The sequence below is a fragment of the Empidonax traillii genome, unplaced genomic scaffold (genome assembly GCF_003031625.1).
Source record: "Empidonax traillii isolate 1590-97213 ecotype Southwest subspecies unplaced genomic scaffold, ASM303162v1 scaffold97:size1219025, whole genome shotgun sequence".
Lineage (NCBI taxonomy): Eukaryota > Metazoa > Chordata > Aves > Passeriformes > Tyrannidae > Empidonax > Empidonax traillii.
Genome location: NW_020955290.1, coordinates 599,125 through 623,999, shown reverse-complemented (window position 1 = coordinate 623,999; position 24,875 = coordinate 599,125). Strand labels below are relative to the sequence as shown.

General features: G+C 39.5%; 1 protein-coding gene across 3 annotated transcripts in view; it reads left to right on the top strand.

Moving 5' to 3' along the window:
* Positions 1–629: 629 nt before the first annotated feature.
* MLLT3 (MLLT3 super elongation complex subunit) overlaps positions 630–24,875 on the top strand; it is a 121,684-nt gene continuing 97,438 nt past the window's right edge. For all 3 annotated transcript variants that reach the window (XM_027881860.1, XM_027881859.1, XM_027881857.1), the window contains exons 1-2: positions 630–854; positions 1,324–1,504. In XM_027881860.1, the coding sequence (XP_027737661.1) occupies positions 843–854; positions 1,324–1,504 (193 nt within the window). In that variant the 5' untranslated portion in view covers positions 630–842. The remainder of the gene's footprint in view (positions 855–1,323; positions 1,505–24,875) is intronic.

Here is a 24,875-nt window from a genome sequence, read left to right as displayed (position 1 = left end):
GTCGGGGTGGTAACCGTGTTTTCGGGGACTCTCAGGACGTTACTGGCACAAACAGCAGCTGGTGCTGCAAATAAGTGTTAAAGAATCCCGTTTGTCATTTCCTGCCTGCTGCCTGCCCATTAATTGCCATCCCTGTGGAAGTCAGGCATTCCCTTCCTGTCCCTCTTTCTCTGTTTTTCCAGGAGGATTCATCGGCGGCTTTTCAAAAATGTTTGTTTGTGACACACACGAAGTAAAGGGCAGAGGTTCGGGGAGTCGGAAGGTCCTGCTCTCAGTGTACCTTTGGGGCCGGGAGTGCTTCCACTACAGCCTCCCCCCCCGCGGCGGGCCCCAGGCCGCTGCTGCCAGCGGAGATCCAGCGGGGATCCCGCCGGGCCGGGCTGTCCCGCACGGCCCGGCCCCACAACCTGTTACTTTAAGGGCGGGCGGGGCGGGGGCGGGGCCAGCTGGAGGAGCTTGCACGCTATTGGCTGTCGCACGGCCCTGGTGCCGCCCCCCCCGCCGTGTCCCCCCGCGGTGTCAGCCCGGAGCGCTGAGCGCATGCGTGGCGGGCGCTGCGTTGGCCGGCGGGGCTGGGGCGAACTACGGTGCTGCGGCGGGCGCGGCGCGGGCAGCGGCAGCGGGAGCGGGAGAGCGGGGAGCGGGAAAGGGCGCGGGAGCGCGGGGAGCCGGGGCCAGCAACCACCATCGTAGCCAGCGGGAGCAGCGACGCAGAGGATGCCCGCCTCCCGCCCGCCGCTCCTTTGCGCGCCCGCCATCTCCTCCACGTCCTCATGAATTAGGGCTGCGCGGTGGGGGTGGGGGACGGCAGCGAGAGCCCCGGCGGAACCGGCGCCCCAGGCATGGCTGGCTCGGTGAGTGAGCAATGCGGGTCTCTCCCGCCCCTCCGCCTCGCGCTGCCGGGCGCCCGCCGCCGGGAAGGGGTTGACGTGACCGGGAATTTCTCGCGTGCTGCCTCCCGCTGCTCCCGACGGCGGCGTGGCGCGCGCACGCACTTGGAGGGAGCCGCGGTCCTGCCGCTGCACCGGGAGGAGGGAGCGCGAAGGCGCCGAGGGGAGGACAGGGCGTCCCTGACAGCGGCCCCGGGTCGCCTCCCGGTGACACCGAGAGCTGTTCTGCGCCCTCGCCTGTGGGGCCGTTTTTTGTTGTTGTAGCGGTGCCTTTCTGTTCTTGGCCACCCCCCTCCCCCGCCTTTGCTGTGTTTATGGCACTGTGAGTCCCCGTGTCCCCGCATCGCCCGCGATGGGGCCGTTCCCCGCGGCTGCCCGCACCATCCCCGCTTCCCCGGGCGTTCACCGGGCGCTCCCCGCCTCTCCCCCGCAGTGCGCCGTCCAGGTGAAGCTGGAGCTGGGACACCGCGCCCAGGTGAGGAAGAAACCCACCGTGGAGGGCTTCACGCACGACTGGATGGTGTTTGTCAGAGGGCCTGAGCACAGCAACATTCAGCACTTTGTGGAGAAAGTCATCTTTCACCTCCACGAGAGCTTCCCCAGGCCGAAAAGAGGTAGGGAGGACCGAACCAGCTTCCTGTCCCCGCCGCCGGTAGCGGGGTCTCCCCCGGGACGAGCGCTCGGAGCCGGCCCGGAGCTGGCGCAGCCGATGGGGTCTGTGCCGGTCTCTTTGGAGAACAAAAGCGGCCGTCGGTGCCGGGGCCCTTCTCCCGCCCCTCCGAGGGCTGTCCGGGGTCGGGAGGGACTCCTCTCTGCCCCTTGGCGCACTTGCTGCCCGCAGGGGTATCCTGTCGCGGTTGCCCGAGGCCGCAAAGCTCGGCCCAGCCGTACGTCTAGGTCCCGACCCCTTCTGGTCTCTGAGCTGTGGGTGGCACGGAGTTGGCTTCTGTCCCGCTGTAGGTCCTCACTGGAGATTTCTGCCCACGTGTTACTTTCTTCTGGCTGGTGTTGCTCTCTCCCGGTGTACTGTTTGACTGGAACAGGGATGCCTGGTATTTGTGTTTGGAGTCCCTCAGCACCCTGCTTGTTCAGGGCTTCATCCTTTCATGAGTACATGAAAAGGTCTCAAAAGGTGTGTATGCGTGGTGCATAAGTACCATACAAGTTGTGCTGGGAGAGGTATAAGAAGCCTTTTGTTTCCGTGTCTGATTCTAGAGCCCTTGCTGTCTTGATTATTGTAGTTGAATTAGTTGAGGTAACAGTATAAATAAAAGAAGTGAACAGGTTTATTTATCTACGCAGACACAATGCTTAGGAGTTATCCTTCATTTGATCTGTAATCTTTATTGGCATCTAGTACTCCTCCAATTCCTTAAACAACATTATCATAAATCCTGTCTGCTTAGAGCTAAATGGGAATAAACTGAATGTTCAGAGAGCAAAACACAGGAAGATTTTCAGTGTTGAGATAAAAAAGCTTTGTTTTCTGGCAGGGTAAAAACATGTATTTTGATTTAATATTTTTCTTTTGGAAGATACCAAGCTGTGACTTTTTTTTACATCAATTATTGTGTTTCCTCTAGAATACTTTCCTTCTCTTAAACATTAGAGTGTAAGAATGACAGTATTTCAGAGGCAGAGTTTATCCTCTGATATACAGGCTTTTAATTGCCTTTAATTTTCGTAGAATCAGTTAATTTTTTTTATCTATTGTAAACCAATGTAGTAGTGCACAGTTTTCAGTGAATTGTATGCAATACTTCAGTATTACTGATAAATTAAATTACCCAGATTGCCTGGTGGAGTTTTCCTTCTGCTTTCTTCTATTTATAGTACAGAAAAACATGACTTTAGGTCAGTCTAAATAGTTTGGCAGAAAACTTCCTGAGAATAGGTCTAAGTAGTCTAAATATATGAGGTAACATTATCAATATTCAGTGAATTGGATGATGTGTTGAAATCAGTGGTAGAAAGTACATTTAGTACTTGAAGCTCTATCTGCGTAGGGGATGTTGGTGATCTGCTGTGCTTTTATTATCCATGTTATATTTATTTACTTGCTGTCTGGCCTCTGGGAACATGAGTCTGCTGCCCAGACTTGGTTGCTAGGTGTGATGTGGAGCTTGCTAGTAAGAGTGTAGTTTAGGACTTTTGCAAGTGAAAGATGCGTGATTTGCCACTTGAAGTGCTTTGTGTCTCCAGCTGCTGAGTTCAGTTATGCAGTCATTTAAGCCATTGTTTTGAAGTGTTTATTTTGGGGTTTTATTTGTATGCATCATTTTCATGATGTAGCAACTGCTGGGAAAGATGCCAGCTTATATAGCCCGGGAGGGGACTTGTACTGTGCTTCCACATGGCTTGTATTGTAGGAGAACTAGGAGCCACTCCCATCCAGCAGAGCATAACTTGGATGGCAGGCACTCTCTTCACTCCTGGGCTTTGCTTAGCCTCCTAAAACTACAGCAATGAGTAAAAAAATACATGCTGAAGAAATTTCAGGTCCCTGAAATCAGTGGGAAAGTGATCCATGTTTAAATTACATAGAATGTTCTCTGCTATTCAGAAGTGTTTGGAATGGTGGTGGTGATGTGCGTCTTTTAAATGGAAGCATTTTCTTTGTCTTTCTGATGTAGAGATACAGTTAAAGGTTCCGATAGAAGTATTCTAGGGTGTTTTTTTTGTCTCTGTAAATCAGTGCTAGTAGTACCTTAAGTATTGCCTATTTAATAGGTATGATATACATGTTTGTGGTGTTAGTCAAACTACTTACTTTCTGTCACTTCCTCTGAAGTTATATACTTTATTATTTTAGTACAGAGTAACTTAATCACTTGGAGATACTCAGTTGACAAACTACTCATGAGCATGCTGAATTTAGGTGTACAATATTAATCAAAAGAAAATGCTAGTATACTGACTAGCAATCATAAGACCTAGTTTTATGGTAAGGGTTCTCTTTATCTTTGGATTCATGATGAGAATGTATGCTAAGAAAAGTCTTAATTCATTAAGTCTATCTGTAAAGCTCATGGATCAATTTGAAAATAATAAATCAACAGACTCTCATAGGTGTCATTAACTCCTAACGTATTTCTGCTGCTATATCACCTTTTATTAGGGGCATAGTAATTCCAAACACCAAGGGAAGAAAGAGAGATAAATTATTGCCAGGCCATTCGATTGCATGTTTATGAGAATAGCTGGATAAACTGTCAGTTTGCCAGCTACACCTGTGACTTTGCTTATGTGTTCTGTTTTATCTAGAAATTTTGGAAATACTAGAGGCTGGTGGTGAGTTTGCAAAGCTGTATCCAAGTGTTTGTCGTGCTAATAGTTGCTGCAGAGGAATCAGGGTCCTGTACCCCAAAGTTGCATGAGTTTTAATGTGGCAGCATGGCTAGAAATGGGGGTCAGACTTTGGAGTGCAGAGCAGGTTGGTTTGCACCAAGGATGGAAGAGTGATGGTAACTAATGGGGAATAAAGTGTAGATAAGCTAGAGTGACCTAATAAAATAATATTCTTCGTCTTTTAGCCTATCTCCCCTTAAAATGCTGAGCTTGGCAGCAGTTCTGTTGGTTTCTGTTTGCCTTATGGTGACCAAGTGCTTCAGTTTATCCTTGCATGGTGGAGCATATGGGCATTTGCAGTGGCTGATCCCCCTTACTTTCAAACATTTAATGGTCTGCTCCTGCTGTCTGATTTCCATAAGTAGTTTCATGGGGGTGGTGACTGTAAGACTGCTTGTATTGTTAAAGAGAGTAGACTCATGTCCAGACTCAGTTTTGAGTAGTATTTGCAAGACAAAAGCTCTCTATAATCATCATGCAATCACAAATACTGCTGTTTTCAAACCTTGTCTATTCGTGATATTTATATAAATTGGTTAAGAGAAGATAACGGAGAATTTCTAAGATTCTAGTTGTGTTTTAAAACACGTGCTGCTTATGTTTCGTTATTCACGTGAAGGAAATAGTGCTATGTGTAGAAGTGCAGTATTCTAAAGCATGAAACAAGGTGTGTCACCAGATTGTAGTTACTTTTGATTTGTGGCTATACTGTCTCCAAAATAGGAGATGTTGTTCTTGTGTGATAATGTGCCTCATTACTTTTATGGATGCTAAGCAATGCAAAAATATTTTCTTTTTGCCTAATGAATGCTGGTGCTCCGCAAGAGCAGCCTGACTACTATTTCTCCTACGGTATTTCATTTGGATAAGAAAACACGTACTTTGTGTTTTGATGACTTTAAAGTACTCATCAAAATCTTCACTGGAATTAGTATGTTCCGAGTGGTTCAGTTTCTTTAAAATAGTGGCATATTTTGAGAAAGTAAGTTTTTCATATTGAAGAAAAAACGAGTGGGCAATATTACTGTGCTAATAATTAAGTCAATATGAAACTGTTGGTTTGGGCACTGGAATGTTGTAACTTAAAAGGTGGAAGATGTTGCTTTCCTCTGTGTGGCTGAGAGCAGCAATGTGTAGTGCTTCTCGTAGTTCAGGAAGTTTTACAGTAGTAGGGCAAACTGGTGAAAGTGAAGGTGCTTGGTATTCTACTACAGGATGGACCAAACTCTAATATTCTTCTAGAAAATTCACAGCTTCAGCATTGGTTGTTTTCATTAAGATTGTCTTTTAGTGCAGAATGAGACTTAATCAACCATAACATTTTGAAATAGATTTAGCTTTTAGGTACTAACTGCAAAAAAGAAAAAGAAGTCTTTTATGCTGTATTTAAAGTCAATGAGAGTCTTAATTCTATTAATTTTAGTAAACTGAGAGGTATGAGGATAGGGATCTTATAAGCAGATTCTTCCCAGATAACTTTAAGTTTTCCCTATACCAGCTAATGCAGGCGGACCATCAAGATCACTAAATAGGCAGATATTTAGCTACATTAGTAAGAACTTAGATCTGTTTTGTTTGGTTTTTTCCCCTCTTAATTTTGCCTGAGCTAAACTATCTAGTGTGATAGGCACATGGAAATTTCTTTTTCCATCAGTCTTTTAGGGCAGTTATTACTATTTTAATTGCAAAATGGTTGTGTTATTGGGCATGGATTTACTGATCAGCTGATCAATACTGCTCAGCATGGATTTACTGGATTTCAGCTGTGGCCCCATGAAACGTTTGATATCTAGTGAAGAACTTCATTTGCTTAACAGGAAACTCTTGAGACTTAATTTTGTTGTTGGTGTTTAATAAGAGACTAAATAGCTTTGAAAGTACACATATGTTTTCAAGTGCCTTGTCTAATTCAGCCTCATGCAGATCACAAGGGCATTTCACAGTTTTCTTTTTTCAAAGAAAGTGCAAAGTGTTGGAATATAGGGAAGCTATCGTATTTCATATTTACATGAATGACATCAATAAGTAATTGGTGGCCTTGATGTTAAGGTGATATTTGTATAGGAAATAAAAGGTTTCTAATAACTGATTTCCATTCATTAATATGTCTCTAAAAATGATCACATTCAGTCTCAATGCTTAGGCTTTATTTAGAAGTACACAGAACAATAAGGACTTCGTTCCTAGATCGGGCAGTGTACATGTGTTTTATTAGTGTACAAATCTGATGATCCCTTTTCATGAGAAGTGATTTGCTGCCTGCTAAGACTTGCATTGCACTGGACTGAAATGAAGCTAAATGCAGATGGAAGTGTGACAATGGGCTATTACGCTTGCTCGAGATACACAGTGATTGTACATTCTGTAGTAATTCACTGGGACAAGATAGGAGAATAATAAGGCTACTGTGTCCTCCAGTGTCATAAACTTAAAAACTTAAGTTTACTTGCAGATTTTTTTATGTGGTTTAATTGTGTGATTTAGGTGTTCAATGTGTGCTTTTTTTCACTTTTCTGCATAGGATGGATGTCTAGTTTCAACTAGATTTCTTCCCTCTTCAAGCACACTTCTGCAAGGACAAATGCTGATTTCTGTCAGAACTGCCAGTCAGTCCTGACTCTCTTAGGTCTTAAAAAATGGACCTTGGTTATTTATTTTATATTAGATTTAATTTGAATAGCATTTACTTGCTGAAACTGTATTTTTAATTTTAAGAAGCTCTGGTTACATTTTACTAAAGCTACAATATTAATAACTCACTGATTGTAACTTTTCCAGACTTTAGGCGGCAGGGAGTGTAATTTCAGGGCTGTTGGACCCAAGACTTTTGGATAGCTGTAGACTAATACTCACTTCAAGTACAGAAAACCAGACTGTTGTGTGTAACATTGACTCTATCACTTTTTGTAGTAAGATGAGGGGGACAATACCTCAGTGGTGAAATTGGTAGACAGTTAAATTTGTTAGCATTTACTTGAAAAAAATGAAAACAGCTGGGTTGTTTGGTGTATATTGTTGTGACTCTATTTAGTTATATGCAGCTTATATTCTTAGAAAAATAGATGTAAGAAACGTTTAAACCATGTATTTAATATTACAGGTTAGGCTATCTGAATTGCAGATATAATTATGTCTGTTAAGATTTAGTAACGTGTAAAATCTTGGATATTTGGGGTTTTTTTGTGATTTTTTTTTGGTGGTGCTGCTCTTGTAACAATGTTGTACAGTATTGTTAGGGTTAATTTTTGATGTGTTGTTAGGATTTTTTTGTTGTGTTTCTTTTTTTTTTTCTTTTACATTCAGGTAATGGAGAGAAATGTTGAAGGGGGTTACTCTGTCCTTTGTTAAAATCTGTAGAGGCTGACAACTTGATAGTAGCAGCCTCTAAAGGCTGTTGATAATACTGGAGAAAAAACCAGATTAATTTATAAAAATTTGATCCAGAATTAAATCTACAGACTGCTGCAGTTTGACTACATTAATATAAGTGAGATTCTTATGATGGACACCTGCAATTTTAAACTAGCAGAATTCAGGTCATGTGCTGTCACCCTCTTTCTTCCCTTCATAGTAGTGATTGATAGACATATATGAAGACATAGGAACAGTCAAATTTTAGCACTTGTGTATATTTGCATGGAAATTATGATTTCTCATCGTTGTTATAAAACACTTAGCTTGTAATTCAAGATGTTGTTTCTTTTTGTATCATTGTTGGCTTTTTGATGTGCCTTCTAGTATATAAAGGAGTGGAAGAACAGATTGGTATTTAAAATATTTGTATGTTTACTTAAATATCTGTGTGGGAATTCATTTTAAAATTAAAATTTATGTATGTTATCAGAGAGTTTCTTATCAGTATCCTTGGCTTAATTCTCTCCCTTGCTTGCCAGATATGGGCTGTATCACACTGCCAGTACTGTGCTGAGCTCCTGCACTGGCTCTGGCTCTCTTGAGGAGTACAAGTTTGTTTCTTTGAGCTTCCCAGAAGAGCTCAGTGGTGCTGGATGAGTTTCATTTAAAATTTGTGCACATTGTGGTGACAGAGGTCTTGATAGCTGTAACAGCATGTAAAATATAGATCAAATCTAGTTTCTTTTAGAGGAAGTTTGGACATATTCTGAGCAGCTGATGCTTGTACAGTGCCTGGACTTCAGTAACTTGCTCGTAATTCTATGTAAGAATGAATATGCCTATATGCAGTAGGATGTGTGTATTTTTCATAGGGCATCTTGTCATGAGGGTAAATACCAGGATAGGTATTTCTGTTTTCAGGTGGTTGTGGTGGGAAACATTGTATTACAAACTGCATCATTATTCATAACAAAACAAAAACGCAGAGCTCAATGAGCAGTGTGAGTTGGATTTATTTTGTTGACGGCTGTTAGGATACTGTGTGGTTTGCAGTAAGTCTAGTTGACTACTTGTGCCTGCTGTTCTAATGCTTGTGCAGAAAAACTCCACCCAATTCCATAACACTAATTGTTTTGCTTGTTCTAGGTAGAAGTAGTGTAAACATAAATATATATCTTGAAATGGGTTGATGGGCAAGGTGTAGACTTGTAGGGGAAATTGAGGACTTTCTCTGTATACTTAGAGGGAGACAATATTTTACCTTTCATTTGCTAACTTTAAAGGAATAATGTGGGGATTCAGTGGAAACAGAACTACAATATATTGTGGGCTGGAGGCCAGCAACCAGGTTGTTTTCCATCATGTTTGGGGAAAAGTGGAAGTTGTATAGTGTTACTCAGAGCAACTTTTTTGGTAATGAAGGGTAGAATTTTTCCTTGTGAATTTTGATTGTCTGGTATGAAATGGGTAAATGGCATTTTAGTTCCTCTTGTTATTCAGTGTCAGGCTTTATAGTATGTAATAATAGAAAAAGTATTTTCGCATTTCATTTTACGTAATGAATATTTCAAGTGAATATTTTATTGAAGAATTTGGTAAAAATTTACTCACTTTTTGTCATCACAGAACTGACATCATCCTTTCCTGAAAAGCAGGAGAGAGGTAGATTAAACTTAAAATCTTATGTGCTTTCTGAACATGGAGATACATAAGTCTGGCGTAATATTCAAGGGCAAGTATTGTTAACTAGGATACTGCCAGGTGATTTCTGTTTTTGGTGGCTTTGTTTTTTGTTTCTTTGTTTGGTTTGGTGGAGTGTTTTTTTTGTTTGGTTTGGGTTTTTGTATATTTTTTTGGCCAACCTTGGGGCACACTGTATTTCTGAATGCACTTTGTGTCTTAAAATGACTTAATGACAGCGAGGAAAGATAAAACTGTGTGGAAGAGTGAAGTATATTGAAATGTGTACAATCATAGGAGTGAGACAGAAATTAGTCTCCAGCCTGTTTCTATGAAAAAATGTTAATGAAAATTACTTTTAAATAGTTCCAACAAATTATTTCTTTATACCCCTAAACATACCAAGCTGACAAGCTTTCACTTTTAAGAAAATAGCATGCCCTTGCAATAGTTTTTTAAACTGGTGTTGTGTTTTGCCTGTGTGAGAAGGTAAGCTTCTACGTGGGGAAAGAAGTGGACCCTTGTGAGCAGAGATTTATTTTTCTTAGCCAGACCCAATGCCCAGCCCTTTGCAGCCAGTTAGAGCCTTTCCTTAGAGGACTGCTTAGCAACTGGAGGTGCTGCTTAGGATCCAGGTCCTGTGCATGGTGTGCATTCACTTGCCACGGTCTGTGTTTCCCCAGGCTCTCTGGTTTTGTTTTGCTGACCACTGGCTCAGCAAGCACTGCATTCCAGAGCTTTGCTCCAGTGCAGCGGAGGCAGCGTGGAAGAGAGCGTGCAGTGACCAGTGGGCAGGCTAACAAGGAGACAGAAATGATGCATATCTACTGCCAATGCATGGGATTTGCGTTGGAGTTTATAAGAAAGGGGGAGGAAGGTTGTGGAAAGGTTTTGGTGTGTTTAAAGACCGAATGAAGAAAGTATTTAGGTAAGTTGTTCCCTAGGTTTAGTAACTGACTAGAGGATACTACTTTTGAGCAAGGTCGGTTAACTAAACCAAAAAAAAAAAAAACCCCAACAGGTAAACTTCAGACATCTAAAAACTAATGAGCAAGGCCTTGGCATGAGCAATGGCAAGGAATAAAGAGATCCTGGTATGAGTAAGACCTAGAAAGCCTAGAGATGGGGTTTTTTTGGGGGGGGGGGTGTGGGGTGTGGTAAAAACTCAGGTTTTTGTTAGCCTTTTATTTAAAATGCAATCTCTGTAGAAATGTCTGTTTGCTAGTGAAGGCAGAAAATACTGTTCTTGTGAATTCCTCTGTAATAGGTGAAGGTTTCCAGTCTATTTTGATGCTGCTACTATGAAGGTTATGCCTCTTAGAGCTACAAAAGTCTGCTCCTGTCTGAGATAAAATTCCTGCACTGTTATGACTTTAAAGCTTTTTGACACTCAAGTTGTTATATCTTTACCTAGCTGTCACTAATTTGTCTGAAGTGTTTTTAACTAAGTGTTGGCTTCTGTGAGTCTTGTAAATGCTTCCATTTTTATATAACAAATATTCTAGAATAGAAAGTACAACTTTAATTTGGTGAGGCTTTTTTTTGTGCCTCTTTCAGTGGAGCCAGGCTTTAGCCCATTTCTGCAGAATATTGCTGTGATGTCTTCTCAGCAAGAAGTATTTTACCCATGATTCATAGTCTACTCAGTAATTCATTATGGTTAGGTTAATTGAAGTAGCAGTATAGCAATACAATTGCATATCCTTGTTATTTGAAGGATATACTTGAGGAAGACTTCTCAGACTGTAAATATGGTGGGGGTTTTTTTGAGATTGGTCTTAGTGAACATATAAATTTATTCTCTATCTTGTGTTCATAGACTCTTCTGTCTTCTCTATGCAAGTATGGTGAGGTAACAGCCTTTCAAGCAGTCTCTGTAATTACATGGTCTCCTTTCTTTTAAGGCTATTGGCTTTTGTTATTCTTCAGTGGTATTCTCTCTGTAATTCTTCCCTAGATAGTTTTTTTTTTTTAAATGAATTTACTTACAGCTAACTTAAAAATGCTGTGAGCTATTTGTGTGTAAATTATTGTGAAGCAGCTCTATCCAAGTTCTTTGAGTGCCTTTGGCAATCTTGTGCAAATACACCAAGATCAGTCCTTGAACCTAAATCAAATAAGGTAGCCAGAATCATTGAAACACTTCAGTTTGCTTCTGCAGGCACTGCTGTCCTGATCTAGTAGTGCTCTTTTTAGTGTGTATTGCCTGGAAACTAAATAGAAACAAATTGGTTTCTCTGAAGCAGATCTACATTAGGTTACTTCCTTGAATTTGTGGTATAATAGAGGCAAAGTTAAACAACGATTTCAGATCTTGCAGGTTTTGAAACAAAAGTTTATTTGTACTAGGCTACTGATCTTAGTCTGCAGGGATATTTCCTAACATTTTTGTCTTAATACCTGAACTGAAATTTTATGTTAGTTGAAATACAAATAAGCTCCTTCTAGATTGACATTTTAAGCATATAGTCAAAAGTAGCTATTGTGTTTCAGGTGGATTTTTTTTTTTTTTTTTAAATTTGTGTTTGAGTAGTTTAGATCTAGACAATCTGTGTCTAGACAACAGAAAATTTTACATTTTGGGTTTAGGTTTTTCCTTTGTAGTTTGTCCTTAGATCTAGATAATAGTATTTTCTTGATTAAAATCTTTAACTTTTGATTTATAAAATCAGTTTAGTGATGCACTTGGTATGTATATAATAAGTTATATAGCTAATAATCTGTAAATATGTATACATATCTTGAAGTTTTAGAGGCATAATAATTTTTTTTTTAGAATTTTAACAATAAATGATTTTGAAATCTAATGCAGTGATTAAATTAGTTTACCTTTATTGACTCCAATCACTTAATCTAAACACAGAAAATTTTTGTAACATTCTTTTACAGAACAGTTTTAGTCTCAAATAAAGAAAACGCATCTGTATCTTAGTACACACAAAGGAAAAACATGGAAGTAAATTAATGGTAGTTAAGACTGTCTTGCAATCAGGCACTGAAGATAGAGTGGCTTCTTCCTGCTCTCCCTAGAGGGTTGTTTTCTTGCATACATTTTATGCAGCCTGTTGTACTGTACATTAATATTATATAACTGATCTCTGAACCACTTCTCTTAGTAGTTTTTACAAAACCAATGTGGGGGCCCAGTGATTTACTGCAGACTGGGGATACACAAAATAAAAACTGCCTTCAGCAGTGGCCAGATATGGGGTTGAGAAGCTTTTTGCCATTTTTCCTTCCAGAAGTTAGGAAGAGTGGACTTCATAAAAATTATACAAAATTCTAAATGATTGCCAAAGCATGTGTTTTTTTCCAAATGTGCCACCTAAGAATAGGAAGAGGGGCAAATCAGGAAAGGGTATACTTTAAAGGTTACTCTTCCTTTTTTAATACTTTGACTGAACCATTTCCTTGCTAGAGATCAGCAGGTTGGTGTCTGTTCTTAAGAGGATGAATTTAGAACAAAATTATGTCAATTTTGGTGTGGGTTTTTTTTTGTTTGATTGATTTTGGTTTTTTTTTTTAGTTTTTTTAGGATGTTGCTGATTTTATGCAGCACCTCTGAAGCCTATGAATTCATTCTGTGAGGAGAGAAAGGGTGACATAGGGCATGTGCCTCACTTATGCATATTGTAAATCTAGTATAGAGAGTCCATAATTCTAATTTTAATATGTATTTACATTTGTGTGCCTGTGCAGAATAGGAATTAATGGCAGAACCTTTTTAGGCTTTCCCCTAAACACAGCAGACACTTAAAATACCAAGGAGTTTAAAGATAAATTGGATTTTTTTTCTGTGTCTACACCTATGTGAACTGTATTACTCTAATAATGTTTTCTTTGGCCAACATGGAAGTTTCTCCCATGCAAAGAAATATAGTAGTCAGTCTTCACATTGTTCAGTTTAATCTTTTTGAAATTCCAGGTTGCTGAAGAGGTAAAAATGTTGCTGCAGATAGACAGGTGGACAACACTATAACCCCTTTCTATTTCTCAGAGATACTTCATGGTTATCAGAAACCATATTGATACAGCAAGAACTAGCTTCTCCTGCTGAAATGTGAGGAGGACCCTTTCATAACATAAATAATACTATGAAGAGAGACCCGGGTTCGATTCCCGGTCGGGGCCCCTCCCCGGGCAGATGGAGCTCGTTAGCCCGTAAGGCAATCCATCTACGTCCTGAGGACCTCACTGCCACCGTCCAAGCGTGCTTGGCCCCAGCAGATGAACCTCAGGATTAAAGGGTGGGCTCAGTTCCGCGCACACTGTGTCTCACCTAAAAAATCCAATGCGCAGGCTGGAAGGTGGAAAGACCTTCCCCGGTTCTTCGTTCGCGAAGAGACTGGCCATTAATACTATGAAGATAAAATACATCTGTGTAAATCCTCAGGTTCCTGTGATAGTTGCCTCTCAATATATTTGTAATTTTTTACTGGCAATATCAGTACCTTAAAGGGAAAGTTCATGTGTTTACTTCCTCTGCAGGCTTCAGCAGTTTCAACATTTCCAAGTTATGATTATTTCTCACCCCTTTCTTTGTCATGCACTCAAGAAGGGGTGCAAGCAGAATGCTCAAGCATGAAATCGTGCTTCCCAACTTGCAGAAAGTGCTGGGCAATCAGGTGTGATATGCCTTATGCCCCATTTTCTTAAGATGTCTGTATCTTTGCCTTCTGTGAGGCAGTGTTGATTTAAACTGTTGCTGTATCTTATCTGTGTTTGTTCTAAGTCACTTTCAAACATAATCATCCCAGTGCTAAGATTTTTGTGTGTTCATGTTTGAACATGTGGAATTGAAATGCTTTATTTTCCTTCCATGTCTTCTGGAAATTAGATTTTTTAGCATTGCTCTATGATGGCTTTGAAGGCCTACAGGCAAGTTGAAATATCAAAGGGCTACAGGAATTCAGCCATAATTGTTTTATGGCTTGCCAGAAATCAACCCTATTTGTATAGGTAGCATAGAGAATAGCTGTGATTTGACAATTTGGTGACATTTATATCTACCATAAAAATAATAACAAAATGTTAAAGGGGTATTTTAGAAGCAGGAACTAAACTGTAAATGCTAATTGCTTCTCCATTTTCTTTTTAGAACAAAAAGGAAACAGTTTAGAAAGCTTTTTGTTGAAGCAAAAAGGTTAAAACGGACCTTATCTACTCTAAGGATATTTAGAACTATACTTTTACCATGAAATCGCGCATTAGTTTTTTACTTTAGTACAAGATCACACCATCCAAAATAAACTTAAAATGAACTTAACTACTAACAAGTCAGAAGGAAACTTCATGGAAGCTTAGGCAGCAGTATGAGTAAGCAGTCCAAGCGATCTCTCTTCTGAAAAATTGGGAATAGTTGATTTCTCTTTTGTGAGTATGAGCTTGTGCCTTTGTTTTCTGGAAGGCTTTCTTCAAATTGTTTGTCCAGGTACCGTTTGTGACTGAAAAGTTAAGTGTGCAGACCAAAAACTGTAGTTTGATACTTTCTTGGTTGCTTGGGGAAGCAATCTTGGAAATATGATGGCAATTTTATTTGAAAACCAGGGCTTAGGAAGCACTGGATCCCCGTAAGGGAGTTTTTGGGTCTTCTATGTTGATAAGCATCCAGTGATAGTAACTTATTTGCATTTGTCTTGCTTTTCATTTGGCTGTACGGAGTACTCTGAACATGGGAATATGTTTGTACAGTTATCCCAGAGCCCACTGTAGGGGAGTGATGTAGGGAAGAGTGTTCTCTGAGATGCCATTCTGTGGCTGGGGGTAAGAGCAAGTGCTGGAAGATGATAATTTCTTAGAAAAAAATGTAGCACTTTGAGATGTGCCTTGGCATTGGCACAAATACCAGGTAGGAGAACCTTTTCCTGTGTCTCCATCCAAGGTCTAAAGAGATGTGAAACTCCAGGTCACTTGGGAAAGTAACAAAACCTTTTGATAACAAATGAAGATTCCAGTACTTCACAACTACAGAAGCACTGAGGCTTTAGTGTTGCTTCAAGTGATGCCTGTTGAGGTGGTTAGTGTTTAGCCGGCAGTGGTCTATATTTTATAAATACAGCAGAGCAGAGAAATGGGTGATCCAGTACACCACACTGAGCAGAGCAGAGACTACCAATTCTGTTCCAGCAGTCATCCAGTAGGCCGGCTTACATCCAATGAAGTTTCTGTTTGCTGTTGGACTCACTTGATATATGAGCAAGGTTTGGCATGTTAATACTGACCTGCCCTATCAAATCTCACAGTATTCCTCTTAAGCTTTACTCTGAAAAGGAAAGATATTTTTATCTCAAGAATTAATGCCATTTGTCCTGTTACCAGTGGCATTCCTGTTTCTGTATTAACATCTCAGCTGTCTTTGTCTCCTGGTATTTGGAGATAAATGGACAATTTAATACACTGTGGGATTTGTCTTAAGTTCATTACTTCTAGATCTTTTGGTTTAAGGCTGTTTGCTCTTGATGGCTTTTAAATTGTCTGGTTATACCCTTAGTTGGTTTCCAGTTTTCACGTTCATCTGTAAAAAATGAAAGAAACACTTGAATATTTGTATGTGAGCTTGTCATATAGACTGTGGGTTTTTTTCAGTAACTAAATGTTGCTTTGAAGACATAGCTGCTTCTCAGTTTATGATATTTGAATATTGCCTCCTGACTGGAATTGTATTGCTAACGTCTGTAATTTGGCCTGACTGGTAAATACTTCCCTCTTATAAAACTGTGCCTGAGTTTCAATTCCTGGGCTTCTCGGTGAGCTAACAACGTCCTTGCTGGGATGGGATTGTTTCAAAGTAGCTGGTGAGGATTTGGATTCTGTGAACTTTGTATGGCATTGAATATGTATCGCATTTCCTCTTTACAAAGTTTGCCAGAAATCGAATATAGAGCTTGAATTATAATCTGATTGCCATTCAAACTGTTATTAGAGGATTTAGCGCTTCATCTAAGTTGGCTGCAACTTGAAAGTATGGTTGATAGTTTGAGCATTGTGCAGCTTAAGCTTTTTCTCTCATCATTTACATTCTAAATTGATAAGAAAATCATTCAGCTGGGGAGCAGTGACAGGGTAGAGATTTTGAATGTACCTCAAGCAGATTCTAATCTTGTGGAACACTGAAGTCAACTGGCATGCGAAGGGAGACTCTCCAGCCATCTGCTTTAACAGCGTGGCTATAGCGACTGGACTTCCAACAAGTTCCTGATAATAAAGATGTTCAAGATTTCATTTGAGCTGTGTTGTGAAACAGAAGTTAATTAAAGGTGGTGCAGTTTGTTGCGATTTGTTGGCATCTCTGACCTGTTAGCAAGTCCTCTGGAGAAAAGGAAGTGCATTTGCTGCTTATCTTCTATGTGCTTGTGTGGTCTTATTTGGTTGCAGTTTTCCCCTCAGTTGTCTTTGTGCAAAGGAATTGTACACAGCGTGTGGTAAGTGAAGAGACTTTGTGGTCTTTTCATTCTGTACTGTCCCCATTCTCAGCTTCTAAACCAACAATGATTATCTTGCTCTCTGTACACTAGTACACTAGTTGAGACACCCAGAGGAGTTTATTTTCCATTTGCTAATGTGCGTATCCTGCACTTGTGCACGCAGTAAGTTCTTGGGGAAGAATTTGAAGTGCATCCATTCTTACTGTGAGTGCTAAGAGTGCCTGAGAGGCTTTAAATGTTAATGGATCTTTACATGAGGTCTTGTTTATACCGCTTCTTTGAATTTGCTGGTGCTGTCATTATTTCCTGTGTAAAGTTTATAGCAAAACCAAACCAAAACAAACATGTTCCCTTTTAAACATCTATAAAGTAAGATCTTTAGCTACAGAAAGTAGATTTGGAGCTTGTGAGCTCATCTGCCAAACTGAGCTGCCATATGACTAGTCTTAGTGTGCCTTAGTTAAGGCTGAAAGTGAGCTCATCTGGAGTTGGTCAACACCTCACTTAAATACTTTGTTCTTATCTTCCCCTTTCTTGTGGGTTGGTATCCCAGTTGCTAAACAATTGGTTTTATTCTTAGAGCTACGGTGAATACAATTAGATTCATACATACAGTAAACAACTTCGAGTGTGTGTGTGCCTTGATAGATGTGGGTGCAGCCTGCTGTCAAAAAGAATGGCTCATCTCTTCCAGTGGAAGCTTGCAGCTACGTGAGATACTGTGTTAAAAAAAAACAAAACAAAACAACAAAAACCATCCTTAAATTCCTTGAATACGTAAGTATTGCTTTGATATTGCTGCTGATGTATTGTGGTCTTGGCTCCGACACCAGTGCCATTGTACAAGAAACTCACTGAATAAGCTGTTCTTATTCTTAGTGAATTTCACTTATTTGTAAGAGCTGCAGACTTTGCAGCATGTTTGGGAGGTACAGGAGACTGCAGGCGAATTAATTTGTAAGATCCAAAGGAAATTGCAGAGCTTAAGGGAAAGTTTCCATTCTAGCTGACAAATGGTTATCTGCCAACTAGGAACCATACAGATCTGCAGTAAGAAAAGGGTAATATTTGCTCTTCTTTTCACTTAAAAAGAAAATGTAGTATTTTAAAAAGCTTTTGTCTTCAACGAAACCTTGGGTTTTTTGAAGAGGCCTGTGATACCCTGTTTACTCAGTGGATAAGGAAGGCCAGTAAAGGGAGCTGTCTTGTATTTTTAGTTTGTAGAGTTCTGAAGAGCAGTGAATTTCCTCTTTGTTTGAATGCTTACAGGCTTTCCAGTATGCAAGGTATGTGGTAGTACTCCAGGAAACTTTACTGCTCAACTAAGCAAGGTTTTTAAAAACTGTCTAGATTTGTCATGCCAAAGCTGGAACTTACTCCTTACTGTATCTGTGTTATCCATTCAACTCTGTTTTTGCTTCTTATGTTCTATGTACATCCTTGAATTTACTTTTGTGTGTGTGTGTGGGTTTTTGTGTGTGTTTGTCCATTTAAACAGCCTAATTGGTTTCTTGACTGGTAGTCTTCAATGCTCAAATAAATTAATCAGATTACTTCTTGGGTTTGATATTTGCCGTGGCTGCTACTTAAGTTCAGTGCCCCGTTTTCAGACCCACCTCTTGGCACAGTGATAAGTGTTCATTAACTGAATGGCATACTAGTGAAGGAGAGTAAGCTGCAATATGTCAGTAATGTGGAGCTAAGCTCTGCCTGCCCAGGTCTCAGAGTTCTCTCTACTACAGACTCATCACTCAGTAGGCTTTTACAGCATCATGATTGAAGATGGACATGTAATTAAAATGTGACAGCATTATTGATTTGGTATGCAAGCTGTTAAATTTCTCTAAGGATAAACAGAAGAGGTCAGCACTGACTCAGGCTGCTTCTCATGGTTTTGACACTTGTATATCAAAACTACTACTTTAGCACTCTCTGTAGAGGTCCTGATCCATACTGAAGCTGGACCACCTGTTCGTTTTCCTACAGAAATTAGTAACTTGGCAACAGTCCTGACTTCATAAAAGCAGTGCAGACTTTTTTTTTCTATTTCTTATAGTGAGTATTTTTATTTATAACTCCTTACTTTTTGATTCAAGCAGTCAGCCTGAGTGTGGTGGAAATTTGAAGTTGAGAGACGTTTAGTCTCAAAAAAAAAGAAAAATTGCTTGCTTTCTTCTACAGCAGAAGAGTATTTTCCAAACCCAGAAAATGAAACAGATTTTTGACCCTGAATTTTCAGGGCTTAAAGGTGTGGTGCTTTCAGTGGTGCTCCCAGTGCTGGTTGCACTGTGTCAGAGACTCCTAGAGGACCCTTCTGCAGCATCTAGCCACGGAGCATCATTGTTAGGAATCATGGGGTGTTTTCTGCATTGCTGACTATGGTGGATGGGCTAGAATACTGTAGATACTGTTTCTTCACATAAACCTGAAGAGTTGGGCCAGTTGCTTGGCAGAAATGGAATACTCTTATCAAATTGCAGAGCAGCAAGTGATTACTACATTGGTCTAGAGTCCTCTCCCATGTTTCTGTTGGCTTCAGAATGCATGGCTTTATGCTCATAAAATAATTGAAAAAACTCTAAATTGTGGCCTTCATTAGTTGTTGTGATCTTTTGTTGCCCTCACTAGAAAAGAATAAGTTTTGACTTTTGTTGCTGATGGTAGGAACAAGTACTTGGGACTGTTTTCTGTCCACTAAGGGCAACTGTTTTCTTCACTAATATTTGAACAGGTAGAATAGTCTGCTACCTTCTTCTTTAGTTTGCTTCCAGACCAGCAGTGTTCAAAAGACAATAACGTGATATCAGAACAGATTTTAACAATTGAGACAGATTTTAGCAATGGTATCATCAAGATAGGGTTAATAAATATAGAATATAGAGGTGTTTCATTTAAGCAAGGTGAGGGAGGACCTTCTGTCACGATGGCCAATTTGCTTATCTTGCACCTGTATTGATATGAATGCAAACATTTTCTGATGATTTTTCAAAAGGCCTATTCCAAGTGGTTTTCTTAAGAGACTAATTGAACTTAATGGCATCATGCTGCATGCTATTGCTCTCAGATTACAGCAAAGTAATTTGTCGTTTTAAACTTCCATTTTACAAGCCCTTAGAATCTATCTGTTCATAAGGCGTTTTACTAAAAGTCTGTATGACCTTCTTTACTGGAATTGTGGTTATTCCTTTCCATCACAGCATGTATTTGGAAACAAATTGATTGGATCATTCAGAAATTAAACACATGAAGTGTCACTACACCTGAACTGCCTTACCAAGCTTTTAAACGAGGTTAACTTGAGAAGGCATGGCCTTGGGATCAACAGGAGTGCAAACAAAAAAAGAAAGGGTCCTGTTTGTCCAAAATATAGGTACTCCAGAGCAGTTAACTCAAGTTATAATACAGTTTTCAAATTTAAAATGCTTTTTTCAGGTGTTTGCTGGCTTGTAGAAATGCCTTGGGTAAGGTGAGAGAAGCAATAGGTGTTTTTATGAAAACACGTATAGTAAATGCTTGGGCCTTCTCTATTTCCCTTTTCATTCTCAGGAGGGAAGGTTTGCTATGGGCATTTGTCAAGAATCAAATCTGGGGGGAAGTGTGTGGGGAAAAAGTGAGCACAGGCTCACCAGGAAAGCAGCAAGACTGGGAGCTTCAGGTGATTATTTTCCCTTGTTCAGTGTTAAGCAAAGCAGTCTTACCCACAAATCCTTGAACAATCAGACATCCTTTGATTTACATGTCTGCAGATGCAGTTCTGTATTAACACTCCTGTGAGAAGCAGAAACTACTGTGGCCATCTACAAGCATTGGTGAACTCTGTTCTCCTATAGTGTTCCAGCTTTTTAGGGAGAGCATTCCTGCATGATTTTAGAAATCTGAAACCTCAAAGAGCAAGAGGCTGTAAAGGACAATGAGTGAAAAAGTAGAATGGAGATTTCCTTGATTGGATCCCACAGTTGTTAGTTACCCCTTTACCTGCTGAAAAATACCTGACATAACAATGATATAAATTGTTCATAGAACCAAGGGGAGAAAACTATTCCATTGGAAAAATTGGAAGGTGCAATTTCACTCTTGTTAAGCAGATGTAAGTATCATGAGGAAATCCTCTTGCCAAAAAACATCTTGAGGAAGATCTTATTTGTCTTTTTGTATGTTGTAAGAAATTTAAGCAGATTCTTCTTGAACTTGCTTTGTTCTGAATAGATGTTGGAGTTTCAGATTTTTAATGTTTTGGGCTTGTTGTGGGTGGTTTTCTTCCTCTTTTTTTCCTCATTCTGAAAAGCTTCATGCTTGTGTTGTTTTGGTTTTTTATCTGCCTAGGAAAAAAGGTCAAAACTGGCAACATCACTATGTGACAGTGACAGTGACAACACTGTCTCCTGCCTGAAATTGGCAAGCAAGTTATTCATGCTGTGTATGTAACTAATCCTGCTTTCTGATACTTAATCTTTTATAAAAGGAAAGTGAATTGCCTCTACTGTGGTTACGTACAGTGTTGTGGACAGCAGTTTGAGTTTAATGAGATCTGTACTTCAACACCTGGATGTTGTTTTGAAACATCCTCCCCTCTGGCACCCTGAGATTACTTTAAAGTCTAATACAATGGGCTTGTATTTCTTACATGTTTTGAAAAAATTTGTCAAAGTTCATCAGTTTATTTTTTTTAAAGATTATTAGCTTAATGAAAATTTTTGTATCTTTACTATAATAGTTTGCTATGAAACACCAAGTTTCTTCTAAAAAATAGCAAAAATCCCACACCTTAGGTCTCAAAAGTTCACATTTTTGAACACAGCAGTAAAGCCCTCTGAGGCCCATGCATGGAGCTTTGTACTTCCTCAAGTGTTTGCAGGCCTAAAGCCTTTGTTTTTTGGAGGTTATGTCATTGTCTCTTTTCTTGTAGCCTTGGAAAAAAGAGATTCTACCAATAATGGTACTTTTTTTCTCACAGTAGACTGTTTGGGAATTTACTATGTTGTTTAATTTCTGTAAAATATGTAAAATAGTGCTTTATGTGATTTAAAGCAGTTTGTTCGTAATGTAATACTTAGAAATAGTTTCACTTTTTTTTTTCCTTAGCCCTTTTTTCAGTACTTCCTTTTCTGGAATCTGTTTTTTGAGGATGGTTTAATTTCTTGCCTTTCTTCCCTGGCCAATAGTCTGATATTAATAGGAGAAAAGTAATCAATTATTGCTAACATTTCTTAGAAGGAAAATGTACTTAAGGGGCAGCTCATTTTATACTTAAAAGGTAACTTTGGACAGATTAGCTTTCTGGAAGTTGTTTAGAGGTGAATATGATGTAAATATATTTTTTTATTACTCAAATATTTAGAGCTTATATTGTTGATTTAGTTCATGGCATCGTTCATTTATTCCTGAAAGCTTTTCCCAAATCAGGTAGCCATTTACTTGCTGTGAAATGCTTATGATACTGATTGAAACTTTGCAATTATAGTACTATAACAGAAAGAGAAAAATCCATGTGTATTATGTCATGAATATGTTTTTCTAAGTCTTAAGAAATAACTGACTTCATAGGAGGTTACTCTGTCTGGAGAGCTGAAGTAGGTGTATATTAGGCTTTGGTTTTTGATCTTGGTATCTGAAGGTGTTTGTCTTAGATTAACATACTTAAACATAGTGGTTGACATACTAATGTATGTATTGTCACTGAACAAGATCCAGCACTAAATGCATTTTAAATGTAACTGTAGAAAATGTAGTAAAGATAAGGGAATGTTATGTGTGGTTAACACAGCGAAATACTTAGCAATAACTTTTTATTTTAGTGGTAGGTTCAGCACTGAGTTTTGATGAGATTTCCAATTTGGTAACCTTAGGTAGCAAACGTGCAGAGAAAAGGAAACCAGGCTTTCCTCAGTAGTGCGCACTGATGGGACAAAAGGCAATGGGCACACACTGAAATAACGGAAATTCCATCTGATCTGACAAAACGTTTCTTTCAAAACTGTGCAGATGATCAAATGCTGGATGAAGTTGCTCAGAGTCTCCATCCTTTGAGATACTCAAACTTCAACTGCCCAGGCCCTTGAGAAATCTTCTCTGCTTGGGGTGGTAAGTGGTGAGAGGAAAGGACACTGAAACTGACTAGAATTCAGGACAGAAAGGGGAATTCCATGGTACCTCCAACCTCAAATGCTCTGAGATTCTGTGAAGTAGCAGAAGATATAGATAGAGGCCTGACATTAGTGAAAGAATTACGCTTGCAGCCCAAAGCTGTCTTCCTGATTCATACTCTGTCAGAAACTGTACTGTGAAATGATGGCTGTGGTATGCTGTGAATGTTGTGAGCTGGTTTATTTTCAGAAAGTGATCAGAGAAGTTTGTACTAGAGAAGGTGACCAAGGAGTTAGAACCATAGCAGTTACTGCTTATCACAGAATAGTTTGGGTTTGGAAGGGACCCTGAAGATCATCTAGATCCAACCTCCCTGCCATGGGCAGGGACACCTTCCACTAGACCAGGTTGCTCAGAACCCTATCCAACATGGCCTTGAACACTACCTGGGATGGGGCATCCACAACTCTAGGCAAACGATTAATTGCTCAAATTTTGCTTGTTTAAATATCACTGTGCTTTTCAGTGGTACTTGGTTTCAAATATAGAAAATATATGTGTGAAGCCTGACTATATTCTTCTTTGTTATTATTTTTTTCTGCTGACATGCATTTTTGGCTATGGTCAGAGAATGAGTAATGTGTTCTGTGGCCATTCAGTTTCATCGGCTGTTGGATTTTTGTGTGGGATGTTCCACTGCATGAACAGAGATCACAAGAAAATTTTTTTTTTCCTGTTTGTGATTTTGAAGATTTGCTTAGGCTGTTTTGACTTGCAGTCCAGATAGTGCTTATAGCTCTGAATCTTATGTATTGGCACCTCCTGTTACAACTTAGAGAAGAGACTCTACCACTTTGCATAGGAAAATTTGGAGTCTGCAAAAGGAATGAAGGATAAATCTGTTGGTAGAGAACTAAAGGCTTTTTGGAAGATTTTATAAAGAAAAGGAAGACAGGAAATGTTAAATACAAAGATGAAGAAACCAGAACATGTTGAGATTTCACATCTCTTAAGATGAATTAAGAGGCACTGCTGTCTCTGTAAGTGTTTGGAGAATAGATTCAAATGTGACATCATCTTAATGATACTCAAGACAAATTTCTATTTTTCTCTCTTTCTTTTTTTGGTTCCTTATAAGTCAGTTGATTTCATCCCTAGGTTGCTTCTTCATCGCACTTGATGCTGAAATTCACTTTCTAGGGAATGGAAGTATTTCCTGTCTGAAAAGGTGTTTTCCAACTATGACAAATCCAAACCCTCCTCATCCCAATTTCTTTTATTCATAATTCTAATTCATGGGGTTTTTTTCCTTCCTGTCATGTTTAAGTGATTAACTGTATATGAGAAGCTGCCCTTGAGATTTGCAGAGATTTGAAAGATGGATCCCTGAAGAAGGCAAATGATTGAGTCCCTTTACATTAAAGTGAGATCAAAGAACTGGAAGGAATAACATGGAGTTGTATAGGATTACAACTCTGTACTTGTAAGGTACAATTTTATACATTGGGAGTGAAGATAAATGTGCCTCCAGTTGTTGATTTTGTTTTTCTGTGTTAGGTAACACCAAAATACCTGCAATAAATTAGTAGTTGTCTGTTTGAGAGTCTTTTGTGTCTTGTTGCTTCTCACCTGGCTCAGTCAGTTCCTTTTTGAAATAAGCTTTTGGCTGAATTTGTGAAGGAAAGCTAGGAGGAAAATGCAAGTGAATTTTAAAGGAATGCTTCAATGCTATGTATGTAAATATAGAAACTTTAAATAGATCTTTAAATTGTCACAAGGTGAAAGCATACCTTAGGCGCATGCTGGGACAAATCCTTTTTTATTTTACATTTTGAGAATGAGACTAAATGTATGCAGGATATGCTAAGAAAAACAAAAACAAATGGTGTAGAACTTGGATGAGTATAGTATTGGAGAATTTGACTTAATGTTCAAGGCAAAAATTGTTGAATGATTCTACATTTACATTCATAGGGAACATTTATTCTCCAGGTTTTTCAGTAAAAAGATGCATGTGTGACATAGTTTTATAGAGAAGTATGCTCTATGAAAAATTCTAGTCTCTTTTGGATAATTCTATTTTTCCTAGAAAATT